This window comes from Sus scrofa, chromosome 2 (genome assembly GCF_000003025.6).
Source record: "Sus scrofa isolate TJ Tabasco breed Duroc chromosome 2, Sscrofa11.1, whole genome shotgun sequence".
Lineage (NCBI taxonomy): Eukaryota > Metazoa > Chordata > Mammalia > Artiodactyla > Suidae > Sus > Sus scrofa.
Window position 1 is genome coordinate 140,705,138 of NC_010444.4, and position 21,184 is coordinate 140,726,321.

The 21,184-nt window shown below is 41.6% G+C and overlaps 1 protein-coding gene across 1 annotated transcript in view; it reads left to right on the forward strand.

Annotated features, from left to right (window-relative positions):
- CTNNA1 (catenin alpha 1) overlaps positions 1 to 21,184 on the forward strand; it is a 187,053-nt gene that overhangs the window by 22,362 nt on the left and 143,507 nt on the right. The window contains exons 2-3 of the mRNA XM_003123988.6: positions 13,161 to 13,267; positions 15,227 to 15,422. Coding sequence (XP_003124036.3) covers positions 13,163 to 13,267; positions 15,227 to 15,422 — 301 coding nt within the window. The 5' untranslated portion in view covers positions 13,161 to 13,162. The remainder of the gene's footprint in view (positions 1 to 13,160; positions 13,268 to 15,226; positions 15,423 to 21,184) is intronic.

The following is a 21,184-nucleotide window of genomic DNA, read 5'->3' on the forward strand; positions in this document are numbered from 1 at the left end:
ACCTGCAGCTCATATTCGACCCTTAGCCCAGGAACCACAGGTGAGGTCCAAAAAAGCAAACAACAACAACAGCAACAACAAAAAACCCCAAAGCCATAGTGTACTCTTGACATAGTATGAGTGTAGAGAGCAAATTTGCCCACTTGAGATGAAACAAATTCCCTGGAAACTGGCATTCTGTGTTACCAGGGTAAACAAATCCAAATTCCTTTAGGCATCCCATCTTCAGTGACTCTAGAATATTTTAGTGCTTAGATAAACATTTTACCTAAGTTAATTGTTACCTAAGAAATGTTAATTGTTACCTGCAGTAATACTTGCAGCAATATCTAACGGAGTTTACCTGTTGTGCCTCAGGCATGCATTTATGAGAGAAGGTACAAACATTTTTTGGCTGCTTCCATGGGATGCTAGAGTTTCCAGGCCAGTGATTGAAACCTTGCCACAGCAGGGACAAGGCTGAATCTCTAACTGCTAGGCTACCAGGGAACTCTAAACATAACTTTATATTAAAGTTGTCAGGAGTGCAGTTCTGCCTTGTCCTGGTCATTTTTCTAGCACAGGATTTAGGTGTCTGCTGGTGCTTTCTGTAGAGTCTAGAAGTGTGCTGTCTGATGAGGTAGTCACTAGTGGCTCTTTCACATTAATTAAAATGGAGTAAACACAAAAAGGCTGTTCTCAGCGACCGTAGCCACATTTCAAGACCCCTCTCTCCTCCTCCCCCCTCCCTTCTTTCCCTCCCCCCTGCTCCCCCTCCTTTTTCCTCTCCCCTCCTCCCCATCCCTTCCCATCCCTCATTTCCCCTTCACTTTCCCTCTTCCCTGTGTCTTTCCCCCTCCTTTTCTTCTCCCTTCTTCCCACTCGCCCTCCCACTTTCCTTTGCTCTTTGTATGTATACATAGGCTCTATTTTTAAAATTTATGTTATTTTTGTCTCTTCGAGGGCCGCTCCTGCGGCATATGGAGGTTCCCAGGCTATGCGTCCAGTCGGAGCTATAGCCGCTGGCCTACACCGGAGCCACAGCAACTCGGGATCTGAGCTGCGTCTGCAACCTACACCACAGCTCAACCGGATCCTTAACCCACTGAGCAAGGCCAGGGATGGAACCTGCAACCTCATGGTTTCCAGTTGGATTCGTTAACCACTGAGCCACAACGGGAACTCCAATAGGCTTTAATACGTTATTTTTTTCAGAACCATATGAAAGTAAGTTGAAGACTTCATGCTCGTATAACAAGGACATAGCTACTTTTGAATATTGGACATTGCTGCTTATTTCTTACTTGTTTTCTGCTTTAGAATCCCTGATCATATTTTATCAATTGTCTCAGTTTTTTTTCCTTCTAGTTACAGTTTCAGTCCAGAATGATTGTATTTACTTGTCATGTATTTTTAGCCTCTTTTTTTTTTTTTTTTTTGTCTTTGTCTTTCTTCATTTCTGGTTTATAAACTGAAAGGAAATTAAGTCTTGCTCAGCTGTGGATTTATTTGTTTTGTTTTTGTTTTTTTGTTTTGTCTTTTTGCCTTTTCTAGGGCCACTCTGGCGGCATATGGAGGTTCCCAGGCTAGGGGTGGAATCAGAGCTGTGGCTACCGGCCTACGCCACAGCCAGAGCAACTCAGGATCTGAGCCTTGTCTGTGACCTACACCACAGCTCACGGCAACACTGGATCCTTAGCCCACTGAGCCAGGCCAGGGATGGAACCTGCAACCTCATGGTTCCTAGTTGGATTCGTTTTCACTGCACCACAACGGGAACTCCCCTTCCCCTCTTTGTAATCAATAAACAAACAATCTGTAGGGAGTTGTTTATAAGACTGTAAATAGTCAGTTTCTTAGTAAACTTTCATCTGTTTCCTTTAGTATTCTTTGATAATTCTTGGTGAGTATTTATTATGATAGTTCCTAGATGGTAATTTTTCTAAATAAATGTGTTATTCTTCCTATTTATTGGTTGATTTTTTTTCTTTCTTTTCTTTAATGGCCACACCTGCAGTACATGGAAATTCTCAGGCAGGGGATTGAATCCCGGCTGCAGCTGTGGCAATGCCAAGGTCTTTTAACCCACTGTGCTCCGCTGAGGATCAAACCCGTGCCTCTGCAGCAGTCTGACTCTAAACCCACTGTGCCACAGTGGGAACCCCTGATTTCCTATTAAGGAATAACTTTACCTTCTTTATTTATATTAGCTTGGACTCATTTTATTCAGTGGATCGTGATCTGTTTAATTTAATCTTCACTTTAGCCATCTAAAGATAATGATGGTAGCCCCCCCCCCTTTTTTAAGTAAATGATAGTCTTATAAATCAGGAAACAGGTTTAAAGTGGGTAAGTGATGATCAAACATGCCTTTTGATTTTATTGTCCTCTTTACACCTTGTAAAACATTCTGCTTATTTATTACAAAAATAACTTTCTAGGCATTCCTGTTGTGGCTCATTGGTAACGAACCTGACTAGTATCTATGAGGTTGTGGGTTCGATCCCTGGCCTCACTCAGTCGGTTAAGGATTCAGTGCAGCCGTGAGCTGTGGTGTGGGTTGCAGATGCAGCTCAGATCCTTGGTTGCTGCGGCTGTGGCACATACTTCAGCTGCAGCTCAGATTTGACCACCTAGCCTGGGAACTTCTGTATGTTGCAGGCATAGCGTAAAAAAGAAAAAAAAAAACAACAAACCTTTCCAAAAGTCTGTGTGATTTTATTATAGCAGAAAATATAATTAAGAAAAAAGAATGTTAAAACCACCCATAATCCCCAACTCTTAAAAGTAATATCATTGTTAATATTATGGTTTCTGTATCCCCTTGCAGTTCTAATTCACACTGTTTTTGAAATCCACTTTCTGTCTTCAGTAGTGTGTATTTTGAACATTTTCTCATAACTATAACATTTTCCCCATGTTTAAAATCGGAAATTTCAGGTATACCTGCCCAGCCACACCACATATCCTCCATCTAGATTTAACAGTTATGAGTGTTTTTTCATAATTTCTTGGATTCGCTTCATATGTATTTTTAATTTTGATGCAGTCATCATTTAACCCATAAATATTTTGGCATGCACCTCCTAAAAATAGTTATTTTTCTATGTAGCCACAATTCATCATGACACCTATGAAACTGAAGAGTAATTCCATAATATCACCTAGTATTTACTTACTTATATGGCCATACCCATGGCATGTAGTAATTCTCACGCCCGGGATCAAACCCGAGCCACAGCTGTAACCAGAGCTACAGCAGTGACATAGCTGGGCCACGAGGGAATTCTTCATCTAATATTTGTGTGGTTTTTCTGTTTGTTTTGTTTTTTGCTTTTTAGGCCCCTTACCTGTGGCATATGGAGGTTCCCAGCTTAGGTGTCGAATCGGACCTATAGCTGCTGGCCTACACCACAGCTCATGGCGACACTGGATCCTTAACCCACTGAGCAAGACCAGGGATCGAATCCTCCACCTCATGGTTCCTAGTTGGATTCGTTTCTGATGCACCACAATGGGAACTCCAATCAATTTAATATTTGATATTAAAAATTTGGAGTTCCTGTCGTGGCTGAGCGGTTAATGAATCTGAGTTGATTAACAATGTTTTGTAAATTCCTGCTGTACAACAGAGTGATTCAGTTTTATATATATATATATATATACACACACACACACACTTAAAAAACATATTCTTTTGCATTATGGTTTATCATAGGACATGAATAAAGTTCCGTGTACTCTCCAGTAGGCCCTTGCTGTTTATCTCCGCTGTACGTCATAGCTTACATCTGTTAACCCCAACCTCCCACCCCATGCCTCCCCCATTCCCCTTCCCTCTGGCAACCACAAATCAGTTCTCCTTGCCCAAAGTCTTTTTTTTCCTTTCTTTCTTTCTTTTTAGGGTTGCACCTGTGGCATGTGGAAGTTCCCAGGCTAGGGGTTAAATTGGAGCTGCAATTGCAGGCATATGCCACGGCCACAGCAACATGGGATCCGAGCCACATCTGCAACCTACACCACAGCTCATAGCAATGAGGGATCCTTTAACCCACTGAGTGAGGCCAGGGATGGAACCTGCATCCTCATGGATACTAGTCAGCTTTGTAACTTGAGCCACAATTGCAACTCCCCAGATTCCATATATGATTGATATCATATGGAATTTGTCTTTCTCTGACTTACTTCACTTATACTAAGTGACTTATTATCACTTAGTATGATAATCTCTAGTTGCTGTGAATGGCATTATTTCATTGTTATTTGTGGCTGAATAGTATTCCGTTGTATATATGTACTGCATCCTCTTTATCCATTCATCTCTCAGTGGATTTTTAGATTGTTTCTACATCTTGGCTATTGTGGACGGTGGTGCAGTGAACATAGGGGTGCATATGTATCTCTTTGAATTATAGTTTTGTCTGGACTTATGCTTAGAAGTGCAGTTGCTGGATCGTATGGTAACTCTATTTTTAGTTTTCTGAGGTACCTCCATATTGTTTTTCATAGTAGTTGTACCAGTTTACATTCTCACCAACAATGTGAGAGGGTTCCCTTTTCTCTGCACCTGCTCCAGTATTTGTTACTTGTAGACTTATTTTATTTATTTATTTATTGTCTTTTTGCCTTTTTCTGTGGCTGCTCCCACGGCATATGGAGGTTCCCAGGCTAGGGGTCGAATCAGAGCTGTAGCCACCAGCCTACACCACAGCCACAGCAACGTGGGATCTGAGGTGCATCTGTAACCTACACCACAGCTCACGGCAACGCCAGATCCTTAACCCACTGAGCAAGGCCAGGGGTTGAACCTGCAGCCTCGTGGTTCCTAGTCGGATTTGTTAACCACTGAGCCACGACGGGAACTCTTTGTTACTTGTACTCTTTGTTACTTTGTACTTTATGATGACCATTCTGAAGGTGTGAGGTGTGGTACCTCATTGCAGTTTGAGTTTGTATTTTTCTGATAATTAGCGATTTCAGGCAGTTTTCATGTGCCTATTGGTCATCCATATGTCTTCTTTGGAGAAATGTCTATTTAGGTCTTGTACCCATTTTTCAGTTGGGTTGTTTGTTTCTTTGTTGTTGAGGTGTATGAGTTGCTTATGTATTTTTGAAATTAAGCCCTCTACAAATGTCTTAATAGTTTTTTGTTTTAAACCAGAATCCAAAAAAGTACATGTATTGCATTGGATTCCTACTTCTCCTGAGTCTTTTTAGTCTGTTATGCTCCCCACCACAGTATTGACCTAATGGCCCCTTTGTCTTGGGGAATGCCTTACACTCTGGATTTGTCTGTTTCCTCATGGTGTTGCTTACCATGTCTCTGTATTCTCTGTAAATTTCTATATTTCATGTAAACGTGAAATTCAATCTAGGTGAGGGTTTCTTAACCTGCACTGAATGTGCATAGAAACATTTTTTCTTTGTTGTTGTTATTAATAGGAATTTGGCATTTCCTTCTTTTTCTTTTTCTTTTTCTTTTTGGCTGTGCTCATGAAATGCAGAATTCCTGGGCCAGGGATTGAACCCTCTCTGCAGCAGTGACCTGAGCGATGGCAGTGCCCACCCTGGATCCTTAACCCTCCAAGCCAGCAGGGAACTCCTTTCTATTAGTAATGCAAAAGACAAACTCCATTTTTCAGTTGAACTTGTAACTTTGTCCCACCAGCGCATATTCATTATACTTTGAAGTGGGTGGTTACCAGACTTCTTGACATCTTATCTAATGTGTTAATAAAGAGCAAGTATATTCTCCATCACACATTTGTTTGTAAAGTATTTGATAACTAAATTTTGATATATTTCTCTTATAATCCTTTGAATTGTATTACGTGCATTTAAAAACGGTTCTGAGAAAGGGTCTGTAGCTGTACTGTGCAATGCAGAATCCGCTAGCCACATGAGGCTGTTGAGCACTTGAAATGTGGCTTGTCAGAATGTGCCTTAAGTGTAAAATGTTTCCCGGATTTCCAGCACTTAATGCTTATGTAAAATAATCTCTAATTTAAAAAAGTGTTGGGGGAGTTCTGTCATGGCTCAGTGGGTTAAGAACCTGATTAGTATCCATGAGGATGCAGGAGGATGTGGGTTCAATCCCTGCCCTCATTTAGTGGGTTAAAGGATCCCTCATTGCTGTGAGTTATGGGTGTAGGTTGTAGACACGGCTCGGATCTGGTGTTGCTGTGGTGTAGGCCAGTAGCTGCAGCTCCAATTCAACCCCTAGCCTGGGAACTTCCATATGCTGCAAGTGTGGCCCTAAAAAAGACCAAAAAAAAAAAAAAAAAAAAAAAAAGACTAAAGGGAAAGATTTAAGCCAAAATACCAAGTAAAGCATTGCTTCTAAAAGTAGTGCCTGGGAACTTTCATAGGCTGCAGGTGAGACCCTAAAATGAAGAAGAAAAAAACCCACTGGGAGTTCCTTGGTGGCTCAGTGGGTTAAGGATCCAGCATTGTCACTGCTGTGGCTCAGGTCATTGCTGTGACTTGGGTTTAATACCTGGCCCCGAGCTTCTGCATGCCCAGGGAGGGTATAGCCAAAAAAACAAAAAACAAACAAAAAACCCCAAAAAACAAAAGAAGAGTTCCTGTTGTGGCTTAGTGGTAATGAATCCGACTAGTATCCATGAGGACATGGGTTTGATCCTTGGCTCTGCTCAGGGGTTAAGGATCTGCCATTTCTGTGAGCTATGCTGTGGGTTGCACACATGGCTCAAATCTGGTGTATGCCGTGGCATAGGCCAGCAGCTGCAGCTCTGTTTGACCCCTAGCCTGAGAACTTCTGTATGCCGTGGGTGCTGCCCTTAAAAAAAAACAAAGACCACACAAAAAAAACTGATTACACATTGAAATAATAATATTTTGGATATACTATTTTAAAGAAAATACATTATTGAAATTTCATGAGTTTCTTTATACTTTCTTATCATGGTTACTAGACAACTTTAAATTATGTAAGTGGTTGCATTATGTTTCTTTTGGACAACATTGGTCTATAGGCTTTGCTAGACTACTGAAGGGATTCATGCATTGAAATTAGAATTTGTTACTATTTTTTTTTTTTTTTTTTTGTGACCACACCTGTGACATACAGAAGTTCCCAGGGTAGGGGTTGAATTGGAGCTGTAGCTGCAGCTTATGCCACAGCAATACCAAATCTGAGCCATATCTGTGACCTTTAGTGTAGCTTGCAGCAATGTCCGAACCTTAACCCACTGAACCTGCATCCTCATGAAGACTATGTTGGGTTCTTAACTCAGTGAGCCACAATGGGAACTCCTGAAATTAGAATTTAGAATCCCTATGTAGAGACTTTACTAGACTCAGGTTAAACAGTTAATTTAGGCTGCACTTAGAGCATGTGGAAGTTCTTGGGCCAGGGATCAGACCTGTGCCACAGCAGTGATCCGAGCTCCTGAAGTAACAATGCCAGATCCTTAACTCTCTGTGCCGCAGGGGAACTCATAAACACTTAATTTTTAAAAAAATTTTTCTATTATAGCTGATTTACAGTGTTCTGTCAGTTTTCTACTGCACAGCAAGGTGACCCAGTGACACATACATGTATACATTCTTTTTTCTCACTTTATCAGGCTCCATCACAAGTAACCAGACAGTTCCCAGTGCTATACAGCAGGATCGCATTGCTTATCCATTCTAAAGCCAATAGTTTACATCTCTTAACCCCAAATTCCCAGTTCCTCCCACTCTCTCCCCCTCCTTGGCAACCACAAGTCTGTTCTCCATGTCCATGATTTTCGTTTCTGTGGAAAGGTTCATTTGTGCCATATATTAGATTCCAGATACAAGTGAAATCATATGATATTTTTCTTTCTCTTTCTGACTTACTTAGTATGAGAGTCTCTAGTTCTATCCATGTTGCTGCAAATGGCATTATTTTGTTCTTTTTTATGGCTGAGTAGTATTTCATTGTGTATATCTACCACATCTTCTTAATCCAGTCATCTGTCGATGGACACATGGAACATGTGTCTTTTTCAAGGCAAGTTGTGGGATTGCTGGGTCATATGGTAGTTCTATGTATAGTTTTCTAAGGTGCCTCCGTATTGTTTTCCATAGTGGTTGTACCGATTTACATTCCCACCAGCAGTGCAGGAGGGTTCTGTTTTTTTTTTTTTTTTTTTTTTTTTTTGTCTTTTTGCCTTTTCTAGGGCTGCTCCTATGGTATATGGAGGTTCCCAGGCTCTAGGGGTCTAATCGGAGCTGTAGCCACTGGCCTACGCCACAGCAATGTGGGATCTTAGCCACGTCTTCGACCTACACTACAGCTCATGGCAACGCAGGATCCTTAACCCACTGAGCAAGCACAGGGATCGAACCCGCAACCTCATGGTTCCTAGTCAGATTCGTTAACCACCGTGCCACAATGGGAACTCCAGGAAGTTTCCCTTTTACCCATACCCTCTCCAGCATTTATTATTTTTGGACTTATTAATGATGGCCATTCTGACTAGTGTGAGGTGGTACCTCATTGTAGTTTTGATTTGCATTTCTCTAATAATCAGTGATGTTGAGCATTTTTTTCATGTGTTGGTCATCTGTATATCTTCTTTGGAGAAATGCCTATTCAGGTCTTTTGCCCATTTTTCAGTGGGGTTGTTGGTTTTTTTGCTGTTGTTTGTATATTTTTGAGATTAAGCCCTTGTCAGTTGCATCATTTGAAACTATTTTCTCCCATTCCTTAGGTTGTTTTTAGTGGTTTCCTTTGCTGTTGCAAAAGCTTGTCAGTTTGATTAGGTCCCATTGGTTTATTTTTGCTTTTATTTCTGTTGCTTTGGGAGACTGACCTGAGAGAACATTTGTAAGGTTGATAGCAGAGAAATGTTTTGCATATGTTCTCTTCTAGGAGCTTGATGGTGTCTTGTCTTACATTTAAGTTTTTAAGCCGTTTAGAGTGCATGGTGTGAGGATGTGTTCCAGTTTCATTGATGTACGTGAGGCCATCCAGTTTTCCCAGCACCACTTGCTGAAAAGACTATTTTTTCCCCATTTTATGTTCTTGCCTTCTTTGTTGAAGATTAATTGACTGTCTGGGTTCATTTCTAGGTTCTCTATTCTGTTCATTGGTCTGTTACGTCTGTTTTGGTACAGTAACACACTGTCTTGGTGACTGTGGCTCTGTAATATTGCTTGAAGTTTGGGAAAGTTATGCCTCCTGCTTGGTTTTTGTTCCTCAAGATTGCTTTGGCAATTCTGGGCCTTTTGTGGTTCCATATAAATTTTTGGATTGTTTGTTCTAGATCTATGAAAAATGTCATGGGTAATTTGATAGAGATTGCTTTGAATCTGTAGATTGCTTTGGGTAGTATGGCCATTTTTACAATATTAATTTTTCCAACCCAGGAGCATGGACTATCTTTCCATTTCTTTGCATCCTTTTGAATTTCCTTGATTAATGTTTTATGGTTCTCGGCATATAAGTCTTTTACATCCTTGGACAGGTTTATTCCCAGGTATTTGATTTTTTTGGGAGTGCAATTTCAAAAGGTATTGTATTTTTGTATTCCTTTTCTAATATTTCATTGTTAGTATACGGAAATGCGACTGATTTCTGAATGTTAATCTTATATCCTGCTACTTTGCTGAATTTGTTGATCGGTTTGAGTAGTTTTTGGGTTGAGTTCTTAGGGTTTTCTATATATAGCATCATGTCATCTGCATACAGTGACAGTTTTACCTCTTCTCTTCCAATTTGGATACCTTGTGTTTCTTTTGTTGTGTGATTGCTGTGGCTAGGACTTCCAATACTATGTTGAATAACAGTGGTGAGAGTGGGCATCCTTGTGTTGTTCCAGATTTTAGTGGGAAGACTTTTAGTTTTTCTCCATTGAGTATTATATTTGCTGTGGGTTTGTCATAAATAGCTTTTTATTATATTAAGGTATGTTCCCTCTCTACCCACTTTGGTAAGAGTTTTGATCATGAATGGACGTTGGACTTTGTCAAATGCTTTTTCTGCATCTATTGAGATGATCATGTGGTTTTTGACTTCTGTTAATGTGGTGTATGATGTTGATTGATTTGCGTATGTTGAACCATCTTTGTTAACCTGGGATGAATCCCATCTGGTCGTGGTGTATGATCTTTTTTCTTTGTTGTTGGATTCAGTTGGCTAAAATTTCGTTGGTTGAGATTTGTTGCATCTATATTCATCAGAGATATTGGTCTATAGTTTTCTTTTTTCGTGGTATCTTTTGTCTGGTGTTGGTATTAGGGTGATGGTGGCATCATAGAATGTCTTTGGGAGTGTTCCTTCTTCAACCTTTTGGAAAAGTTTAAGGAGGATGGGTTATCAGTTCCTCTTTGTATGTTTGATAAACACTTAATTTTGCTGTTGTACAGCTAAATTTGTTCAGTTTATAGTAATACTGAGGCTCTTGAAAAACATCTAAATCCTTTTTTTCATCAAGAATGCTTTTTAGAGCATGTTAAGCCACTTCCTCTTGCATTATATTAGGCATATAATAACAGAGTTGCCTTATTAGTAATGCCGAGTTCAGTTATTTAAGTGGATGAGCAGTAGATCAACATGTAAAGATATATCTTGCCCCTTTTGTTATTACTATCCTGTCAGGTGATCTTTTGACACCTTCCAAGTATCCTGTTCTCCAGTAGTACCTGTTGGTGTTAACGTCCATTGATAATCTTTCTTTGAATCAGTGATCACACTGAGTTTACAAAATGGTCATTTTCTAATTCTACTCTATATTCATGGTAGAGAAATTCTCTTCTTACCCTCTTTCCCAACTTTTGAGGATCCCTGTGGTCATAGAATAGCTGCCATTGAATAACTGGGCAGTTACAGTTACCGAGTATTGTTCATATTCAACTTGTACATTTAGCCAAATAGGGCCTTTGGTTCCAGTATCCCGGCCTAGGGAAGTTCCCAGGCTAGGGGTTGAATTGGAGCTGCAGCTGCTGGCCTACACCACAGCCACAGCAGCTCGGGATCCGAGCCACATCTGTGACCTACACACCGTAGTCACGGCAGTGCTGGATTCCTGACCCATTGAGTGAGGCCAGGGATTGAACCCGCATCCTCATGGATACTAGTCAGGTTCCTTTCTGCTGCGCCACAATGGAAGCTCCCCTAGTATTTTTTTGATAGGATCTGTTAGTCTTTGTGCCTTTCCTTGCTTTCTGCAAAGTAGTCTCTATCAGACCTTGAAAAAGCCTTTTTTTGTTTGTTTTTTGTAAAAGGAAATTATATTTAATAGAAATAAAGACCTGGGTGGTGAGAACACTTTTTTCCCCCTAAATTTTGTCAACATAGTTTGTTAAGAGCAACAGTGTCCCATTATGCTGTTGGTTGTGTCATTTATTTATTCTTTGATTTGCTGTTTAAAATTTAAGTGGTTTCCAGTTTTTAATGATTGTATCCCATGCTGTTACGAACATCATTGTATCCAAGTTTCCATGCACCTTAATTTTTCCTTTAGCACCAGAGGTAGAATTTCCGATTCCTAAGAACGCACCCTTTTAAGGTTTTATATTTCTATCAACAGTTTGTTATTTGGAAAGTAGGAAAGTTTATATTGGTATTTACCTCACCTGTTTTTTTTTTTTTTGTCTTTTTGCCATTTCTTTGGCTGCTCCCGCAGTATATGGAGGTTCCCAGGCTAGGGGTTGAATCAGAGCTGTAGCCGCCACCTACACCAGCTCATGGCAACGCCGGATCCTTAACCCACTGAGCAAGGCCAGGGATCGAACCCACAACCTCATGGTTCCTAGTTGGATTCGTTAACCACTGCACCACGACAGGAACTCCAGCCTCACCTGTTTTTATGTTTTTCCTTTGGTCTTTGAGGCACTGCCATGACTCTATGATTATGATTATGGTTTTGTCTGCGCCGGTGGCATGCTGACGTTCCTGGGTCAGGGATTGAACCCCATACCTTCACTGGATCCCCAGCCTGCTGTGTCACCAGGGAACTCCAAGGCACTACTTTTTTCTTGCTTTTTCTTTTTTGGCTGCGTGTGGAGCTCCCAGGCTGGGGACTCAGGATCCGATCCGAGTTGCAGTTGCCACCTGTGCTACAGCTGCGGCAGTGCCAGATCCTTTAACCAACTGTGCTGGGCAGGAGGTGGAACCTGCAACCTGGCACTGAAGAGACAGCGCCGATCCTGTTGTACCAGACACAGCAGGAACTCCTCCTAGGCACTGCGTTTATTTATTTATTTTCTTTGTTGGCCTCCCCACGCCATGTGGAGTTCCCAGGCCAGGAATCAGATCCGAGCCACAGTTGTGACCTAATCCACATCTGTGGGAATCCTTAACCCACTGTGCTGGGCCAGGGGTTGAAACTGCGTCCCAGTGCTGCCCAAGAAGCAAATGCTTTACTTGGTCTTTTTAGGGCTGTATTCACGGCATATGAAAGTTCTGAGGCTAGGGGTCGAATCAGAGCTGGAGCTGCCAGCCTACACCACAGCCACAGCAACGTGGGATCCAAGCCTTGTCTGCAACCTACACCGCAGCTCACAGCCACGCTGGATCCTTAATCCCCTGAGCGGGGCCAGGAATCGAACTAATATCCTAACGGAGCCACCTTGGGAACTCCTTTCCCTTTAGTCTTAAAGCCTCTGTCTGATGGAAGTTTACCTTGACATTAATACACCGATATTTGACTAAGTGAGACTTGAAATTTCTTCTGGCCGTGAGTGATAACAGCTGCAGACGCAGAGGGCAGCAGACTTAAGCATCATGTGTTAATACAATAAGACAAGGTGTTCTCTTCAGAAAGAAGAGAAAAACCAAAAAATGAAGTGAAATTTCCTTTTAGATAATAGTGTACTATAAATGTGGAGTAAGACAAACCAGAATCTCTGTATTAGCCTTCTTTCACTGTAGCTTTTCATCCTGATTCTAAGTCTGTATGGAAAAACTGGAGGTAAAAGTGTGTTGGTGCCTGAGAAGCCTCAAGGGAAAAGTTCTATGTGTTTGAAAATGCCCTCTTACAGTTCCCCTAATGTTTATAACCTCAAAATCTTAAGTACAAGACGTTGTAAGAGCTATTGGGCCTTCATGTGCAGGCTAGTAAACATTTTTTTCATCTTGTGATTTTGGCTTTCCTGGTATAAAAGTCCTTGAGTAGGAGAAGAAGTATTCTATGTTTCATGTTTGTGTTTGAAATTTGCCTAACTTTGGCTTTTTGTTTCTCTTTCAGAAATGACTGCTGTTCACACAGGCAACATAAACTTCAAATGGGATCCCAAGAGCCTAGAGATCAGGACTCTGGCAGTTGAAAGACTGTTGGAGCCTCTTGTCACCCAGGTAAGAATCTGCCAGCAAATACATAGTTGTAACATGGTGCCATAGCAAAGGCCTGGGTCACAAACACGGGGCAAGGTTATTTAGTTCAAGTCTTTTTTTTTTCTTTCATTTTTTTAAAGTTTTATTGAAGTATAGTTGGTTAACAGTGTTCTGATAATTTTGCTGTACAACAAAGTGATTCAGTTATATGTATACACATGTCCATTTTTTTTTTTCAGATTCTTTTCTCATAAGAGTGATAGTTTTATTGATTTTTTTTTTTTTTTTTTTTTTTTTTTTTTTGGCCTCGCCACCTGAAAGTTCCCCAGGTCAGGGATCAAACCCAAGTCACAGCAGTGACAATGCTGGATCCTTAACCTGCTGAGCCACCAGGGAACTCCTCAAAGCCTTAATTGGAGGGTGAGTTTAGGCTGATAGTAATGAGCTAGTTTAGGGAGTTCCCATCGTGGCGCAGCAGAAGCAAGTCTGACTAGGAACCATGAGGTTGTGGGTTCGATCCCTGGCCTCGCTCAGTGGGCTAAAGATCTGGCATTGCCGTGAGCTGTAGTGTAGGTCGAAGATGTGGCTTGGATCTGGCATTGTTGTGGCTGTGGTGTAGGCTGGCAGCAACAGCTCCGATTGGACCCCTAGTCTTGGAACCTCCATATGCTTCGGGTGTGGTCCTAAAAAGACAAAAAAAAACCAAAAAAAAAACACCAAAAAAAAAGTAATGAGCTAGTTTGTCTCGAATAACAATTAAATATTGATGTGTGGATTCATTTGGCCCATAGTTGCTGCCGTTTTCTTCAGTCTTATTGACAGTAATAGGGGCTAGTTGTATGTAGTGCCACTACCCTATATGTTTCAATGTACTTGAAAGCATTTCCAAGAAAGAGAGGATATGGAGCTTTGACCATTAAATCTCTTCGTCCTGCTTAACACACTTTTTGTTGTCTAGGATCAATTAGCAGGTCATTTAATTTGAGGGTGTAGGTTTGGAATGTTCTAAGTGCAGATACCACAATGTGATGACAGTAATTGTTGGCTCCTAACTGCACTTTTAGTGTTTTGGAACATTTTACTCTGTGTGTGTGTGTGTGTGTGTGTGTGTGTGTGTGTGTGTGTGTGTTGTGTGTGTGTGTGTGTGAAAAAGAGAGGGAAAGAGGGCGTGAGTGCCAAAATGAGACGTAGTGACATGTGCTGCCTTTTAAAAAAGACTCCATTCTAGTGCATAAATATAAACTAGTATTATAAATAAATAAGCAAGCAAGTAGGAGTGTGGTAAGCCTAGAATATTTACTTCCTTGGAGCCCATCTGCTGCAGCTCTCAGTGGGTCTTTGCGGGGCAGATTCCCCTAAAAACAAATCTTGAGTCACCTTCAGCCTACAGATCGTCTGGTATTATGTGCATTAACGATGGGTAATGTCTAAGGCTTAAAATACCGTCACAGGAGGTTGCTTTGGGCAGTCATCCTTTCTTTATTAAGGACCTTTCCTCATTAGTTGCTGAGATTTGTGTGAATAAGCTATGAAAAAATTTCAGAAGCACGTTGTCTTAAAACATTTTGTAGACGTTTAAAACCTAGAAAAATGTAACCTTCAGGCAAAGCTAATTAAGTTCATTGTTAACATCTTTTTAAACTTTCTGACATACAGTAGAGATGTGTAGCTTGTTTGTTAGCAGTTTTTAATTTGTAAAACCTAATGATCATGTTTGCGGAATTAAAGTATTTATTATATTCCTTACCTTAGACATTGAGACAGATAATTATTTTGGAAGCTAAATAGAGTATCATTCCCAGAGATCTTAAACATGCAGAGAGTTGTATGTTACTTGTAAATCTTTAGTGGAATCTCAAAAGTATGGTTCTTCATCTTATTATGAATGACTTATTCTTGCTATCTTTAAAGATATTAGTCTTTCTGCTTTTTTTTAAATTTTAATTGACTACAATTTAATTTTCAAAAATGAAATTTTAGGTTACAACTCTGGTAAACACCAATAGTAAGGGACCCTCCAATAAGAAGAGAGGTCGTTCTAAGAAGGCTCATGTGTTGGCTGCATCTGTTGAACAAGCAACTGAGAATTTCTTGGAGAAGGGGGATAAAATTGCGAAGGAGAGTCAGTTTCTCAAGGAGGAGCTTGTGGCTGCTGTGGAAGATGTTCGAAAACAAGGTAGGTCAATAGTGCTATTTATGTATAGAGAGGTAGGTCTTTCTAGAAAAATAATCCTTAAAGGTGACTTTTTTGTGGTCAATATTTTCATTCTCACGTGCTTGCTGGTTGCTCAGGTAACTTAGAATATTCAGTTATTGGAGATGTATTAAGTTGTACTGGCTTAAGCTTATATGCAAACAAAGGAATGTCTTTTTTGGAGATGTTCTACTGAGTCCACTTCTCTTGGGTGTTCCAGGTAATAGTAGAGTCTTAAAAACGTTATAACACAATTTGATAGAAAATAAATGGGTCAGAGGTTCATCTTTTATCCTAGGTAACATCTCTTAGCTCATGCTGAAGGTATAGGGCTAAGGAAATGGAAAAAAGTCCAGCCATTCTGAAACTACCCTAGAAATGGCCTCATTTTGTCCAACTGGTGTGTTAAATCAGCCATGCATATCTGCGCTTGTTTGAGTTTGAAGTAATTTAAATGTGAGCTTAAAGGAATCATGTTTTGGGAAACTTAGAAGTAATAAAAAGTGATATTGTAACTCATGGCTTACCAGTGGTTACTATAAAAAGTGTCATCACTGTGATGCTGCAACACAAGTAGGATAAGGAGGACAGACATTCAGTCTGGAAGATTAACTTCTTTTTTTTTTTTTTTTTTTTTTTTGTCTTTTGTTGTTGTTGCTATTTCTTGGGCCGCTCCCACGGCATATGAAGGTTCCCAGGCTAGGGGTTGAATCGGAGCTGTAGCCACCGGCCTACAGCCAGAGCCACAGCAACGCGGGATCCGAGCTGCGCCTGCAACCCACACCACAGCTCACGGCAACGCCGGATCGTTAACCCACTGAGCAAGGGCAGGGACCGAACCTGCAACCTCATGGTTCCTGGTCGGATTCGTTAACCACTGCGCCACGACGGGAACTCCAAGATTAACTTCTTGAAACCTGTCCTTTTGTGTTAAACATCTGGTCCAGCGTGAGGACTTCAACAAAAACTTCGGTCTTTTTGTTGTGGTTTTGTTTTTAGGACTGTGGGCTGTCCGCTAAGGTGAACTGACTCCCTAACCCTTGCATGTACTTCTGGCCTTGGTGAACCTGGGTGGCTCTGAAAGCGGACAGCAGTGTGCACAGTACCTTGGAGTCTTTAGTCACATCCCCTGTGATAGTACCCAAAGGGCAGTGCACTGAATGGAGATGCCGTCTCCAGTTGTTCTGAGTTTGTGAATAAATATTTCTAACACAGCAAATGACGAGAACATTTAAGTTCCTTGATACTAGCTAGGTGGATGTATTAGTTTTCTCTGGCTGCCATAATAAATTACTACAAACTTGGTAGCTTCAAACAACAGAAATTAATTTTTTTGAAGTTCTGGAGGTCAGATGTCTGAAATCAAGGTGTCAGTAGTGTGTATTCTTTCTTGGGGGCTTAGATGAGGAATCTGTTCTGTTTTCTTTCCTAGCTGCTGGTTGTTGCTGGCGTTCCTTGGCTTATGGACACACCACTCCCCTCTCTGACTTTTCCCCCCTATGGTATTCTGTATTCTCCCTGTGTCTCTGGGCGTGAAGTTCCCTGTTCTTAGGACATTAGTCACTGAATTAGGGTCCACCCTAACCTAGTATGACATTAATTTGATTATATGCACAAAGACCCTGATTCCAAATAAGGCCACATTCTCAGGTTCTGGGTGGACTTGAATTTTGCGGGGGCAACTTTCAGTCTTGTAGAGTGGGTTTTGAATGAATTTATTTTAGAGCGGTTTGTCCAATTGAGGACAGTTTTTGAATTTCCTGTTGAGGAAGCCAGGATGGCTGGTCTTCATTGTCGTCTGTGAGAAAGTTTTGTTTCCCAGGCCTTCTTGCCTCCTCTGATGCAACTCACAGCATTAACAGGTGCATTTGGTCAAGTGTTCATGAGTCTAGTGACTAAGACCTTTATTTTAAAAATACTTTTAATTGATGCACGTAACTCCCCCTTCCCCTTGCCCCCAGCTGTATATGTTCTTTGTTTCAAAAGTTACTCTGATACAAACCTGTAGCAATCATGGTATAATACACCCTTCCTAAGCAACCCCCACCTCCAAACTGTAAATGCATATTTAAGTTTCTGGGGAATTTCTGTCCTGGCTCAGTGGTAACAAACCTGGCTAGGATCCATGAGGACTCGGGTTTGATCCCTGACATCGGCAAGGAGCCGATGTTGGCGTGAGCTGTGGTGTAGGTCTCAAATGTGGCTCAGATCTGGTGTTGCTGTGGCTGTGGTGTAGGCTGGCAACTCCAGCTCCAATTCGACCCCTAACCTTGGAACTTCTATATGCCACGGGTGCATAAAAAGAAAAAAAAATTCTGTTGTTTTTGTTTGTATTTTTGAGTCTTTTATGTGGCTGTGAATCATAAATTCTTGTCTTAGTCCAACTTTGCAATTATTTATGATCTATTCACCATAATTTCCCTTCTCCTTGCAGGGAAAAAAAAAACGCCTGCAACTAAAGTGAAAACATAACGGTTTCATGTCATCGTTACAGTATCAGATGTGAAAGCTGAAGCGCTTGGCTTTTTTTTTTTTTTTTCCTGTTGGCTTACTTTCCTTCTTTGAAGAATGTTAACAAATGGTGATGCAGCCTCTCTCCTATCAGAACAAAATAGCAGTTCTTGTTGTGGTGCAGTGGAAATGAATCTGACTCCTTTCCATGAGGATGTGGGTTCAATCCCTGGCCTTGCTTGGTGGGTCAGGGTTCCGGTGTTGCTGTGAACTGTGGTGTAGGTCGAAGACGAGGCTCACATCCCGAGTTGCTGTGGCTGTGGTGTAGGCCGGCAGCTGCATCTCTCATTCAAACCCTAGCCTTGGGAACTTCCATATGCCACTGGTACGGCCCTAAAAAGCAAAAAATAAATAAATGAAGATGGTTAAGCACAGACTCGTTTTTTTTTTTTTTTTTTTTTTGCCATTTCTTGGGCCGGTCCTTCGGCACATGGAGTTTCCTAGGCCAGGGGTCGAATCAGAGCTGTAGCTGCTGGCCTATGTATGCCACAGCCACAGCAACGTGGGATCCAAGCTGTAACCCCCGGCCTATGCCACAGCCACAGCAACGTGGGATCCAAGCTGTAACCCCCGGCCTATGCCACAGCCACAGCAACGTGGGAGCCAAGCCGCATCTGCGACCTACACCACAGCTCACAGCAACGCTGCATCCTTAACCCACTGAGTGAGGCCAGGGATCGAACCCGCAACCCCATGCTTCCTAGTCGGATTCGTTAACCACTGAGCCATGATGGGAACTCCCTTAAGCACAGATTCTTTAGTCAACCAGAACTTGTTAATTTTGTTGTTGAAGCTCTTGTCATTTGAAACCCTCAAGTGACGTTAATACGCCTGCAGATTCTTTTACACCTGTTCCTTTAAAAAGCGGGCCCTAACTGTGATCCTCTTGAATGTATGTTGGACTTAGGTGCTGGTTCTCTGGTGAATAGAATGTGGTGTGGAAGTTAGGCTCTTTACTGGTGAAGCACAGTCATGAGAGCGTTGTCGTATGTTCCATCTCATGGACGTTTGACTCTGGGGGAAGCTGGCTGCTGTTAGGAGGACACTCAGGAGGTCCTAAGGAGAGGAACTGAGATCTCTCGCACCAGTTTGCTAAGCATGTGAGCAAGCCACACTGAAAGCAGATCCCTTAGCTCTAGGCAAGTTTCAGGTGATGGCCGTCCCAAACAACCCTGAATTCCTGAGGGCTTGGGGAGGTGGTTTTTTTTTTTTCGTCTTTTTGCTATTTCTTGGGCCGCTCCCGCGGCATATGGGATGTTCCCAGGCTAGGGGTCCAATCAGAGCTGTAGCCGCCGGCCTACGCCAGAGCCACACGCCAGAGCCACAGCAACGCGGGATCCGAGCCGCGTCTGCGACCTACACCACAGCTCACGGCAATGCCGGATCGTTAACCCACTGAGCAAGGGCAGGGATCGAACCTGCAACCTCATGGTTCCTAGTTAGATTCGTTAATCACTGCGCCACGACAGGAACTCCAGGGAGGTGTTAAATAGTTACTTTAAGCTGCTCAACTTTGAGGGTAATTTGTTGGACAGGAAAAGATAATTAATACAAACACCTTTCCCAAACCTGCTTTCAGTGGTCCTGAGCACTTGTGCAGCACTGACCTAAGTGCTCTGAATTTTAATGGCATATAAAATGCAGAGTAAGTAGGATTTTTCTTGAGCCCCATAGCAGATTGACTAATGAAGTCGAGTTAGAATTCTTTGCATTTCAAGTCTGTTGCTTATCCACTGGAACACTTAATTGCTCAAGGATGTATAAGATTTTTTTTTTGTTCTGAGTTAATGTGGGCTACTTTTGTCTGGTACAGGCTGGTATTTTTTTCATAAAGGGCCAAGTAGTAAGTGTTTTAGACCTTATTGGCCATACTAGCGCTCTTGACACTATTGAGTTTTGCAGTTGTGTTGAGAAAGCAGCTGTAGAGGATATATAAACAAATGGGCATGTCTTTGTTCTATAAAAGTTACTTTAAAAACAAAGAGTTGGCTGGATTTGACCATGGGTTGACCTCTGATCTCAGTTTTCCCAGACTGTTAAAGGTATGAGCTTACTGTTTTCAAATAAATGTTGATTTAGGTATTGATAATACTTTTGAGCCAAAAATTAGGCCTTCTTTGTCTTTGAGTTTGTGTCAGCCCTGTGCTTTCTGTGCAGTCGTAATTAATAACCAGAAACTTGCATGTGTACAGTTTTTCAGCATAACTTAATATTCTTTTTGAATTTGCCCCTGATTACATGAATAATAAACATTTATGAGTACACGAAAGCCTTATCATAACACTCTCAGTGGGTAAAACATTCACATACATAAATGCAGGGTCTCTTTACCTCAAAACAAGGTGACTCTCCTGTAGTAGATGGGAGCCAGTTATCAACTGCATGGTATCCAAGTCCCTGCGTTGTGGGGGTTCCATTGTGTTGTCAATCAGCCCAAACGAGTTGTGACCTATCTTTTACCTGGGCAGTGAACAGGTGCTTTTTTTTCTTTTTGCGACCCTGCCCACCACCACATTCCCTACCCTGATTGGGTCATTCTTACCTGACACTTCCTCTTCCTAGCTCTTATCACAGTGGTCAATAATTGGTTGTCTTCCCCTTGCTCGGCTTCGGCAGGGTACGCTCTCTGCGCTGTCGTGGTGCCTGGTCCGTGACAGCCGCTGAAGTGTTGGAGGAAGATGATTCCCTACGTTCTCTAAGGTGTTTGTGAGAAAAGGCTCATCTCAGACATTACTGCTTCTCCTTCCCGGTGTCAGATGTAACCACAGGGGTATCAGTGGTGAATCTCACCCTTAAAAGAAAATTGAGATATAATTCACTTAACGTGGAATTTATGCTTTTAGGGTATATATAAATTAATGATTTTTAGTATAATCACAGAGTTGTGCAGCTGTCACCATTATTTAATTCCAGAACGTTCTTATCACCCCAAAAAGAAATCTCGTCTCCATTAGCAGTCATTCTTTATACATACGTATTTTAACAATACCTGGAAAAGAGTATCTGAATGTATTTCATGAATCCTGAATAGGGCTCTGATGAGAAAAAGAGGGTGCTTAGTTGGTGAGGGGACATCCACGGGCCAGAGATGGAAAGGCCTAAATGAAACTGGTTTGAGAAGGGGAGACCTTAGGAAAGGAGCACCGGTGATGGTAAATCAGAAGTGGAATGATGAGGAATAGGCTCTCCCAGAAGAGGGTTTTTTAATCCGGAAATGACAATTCACGGATCTC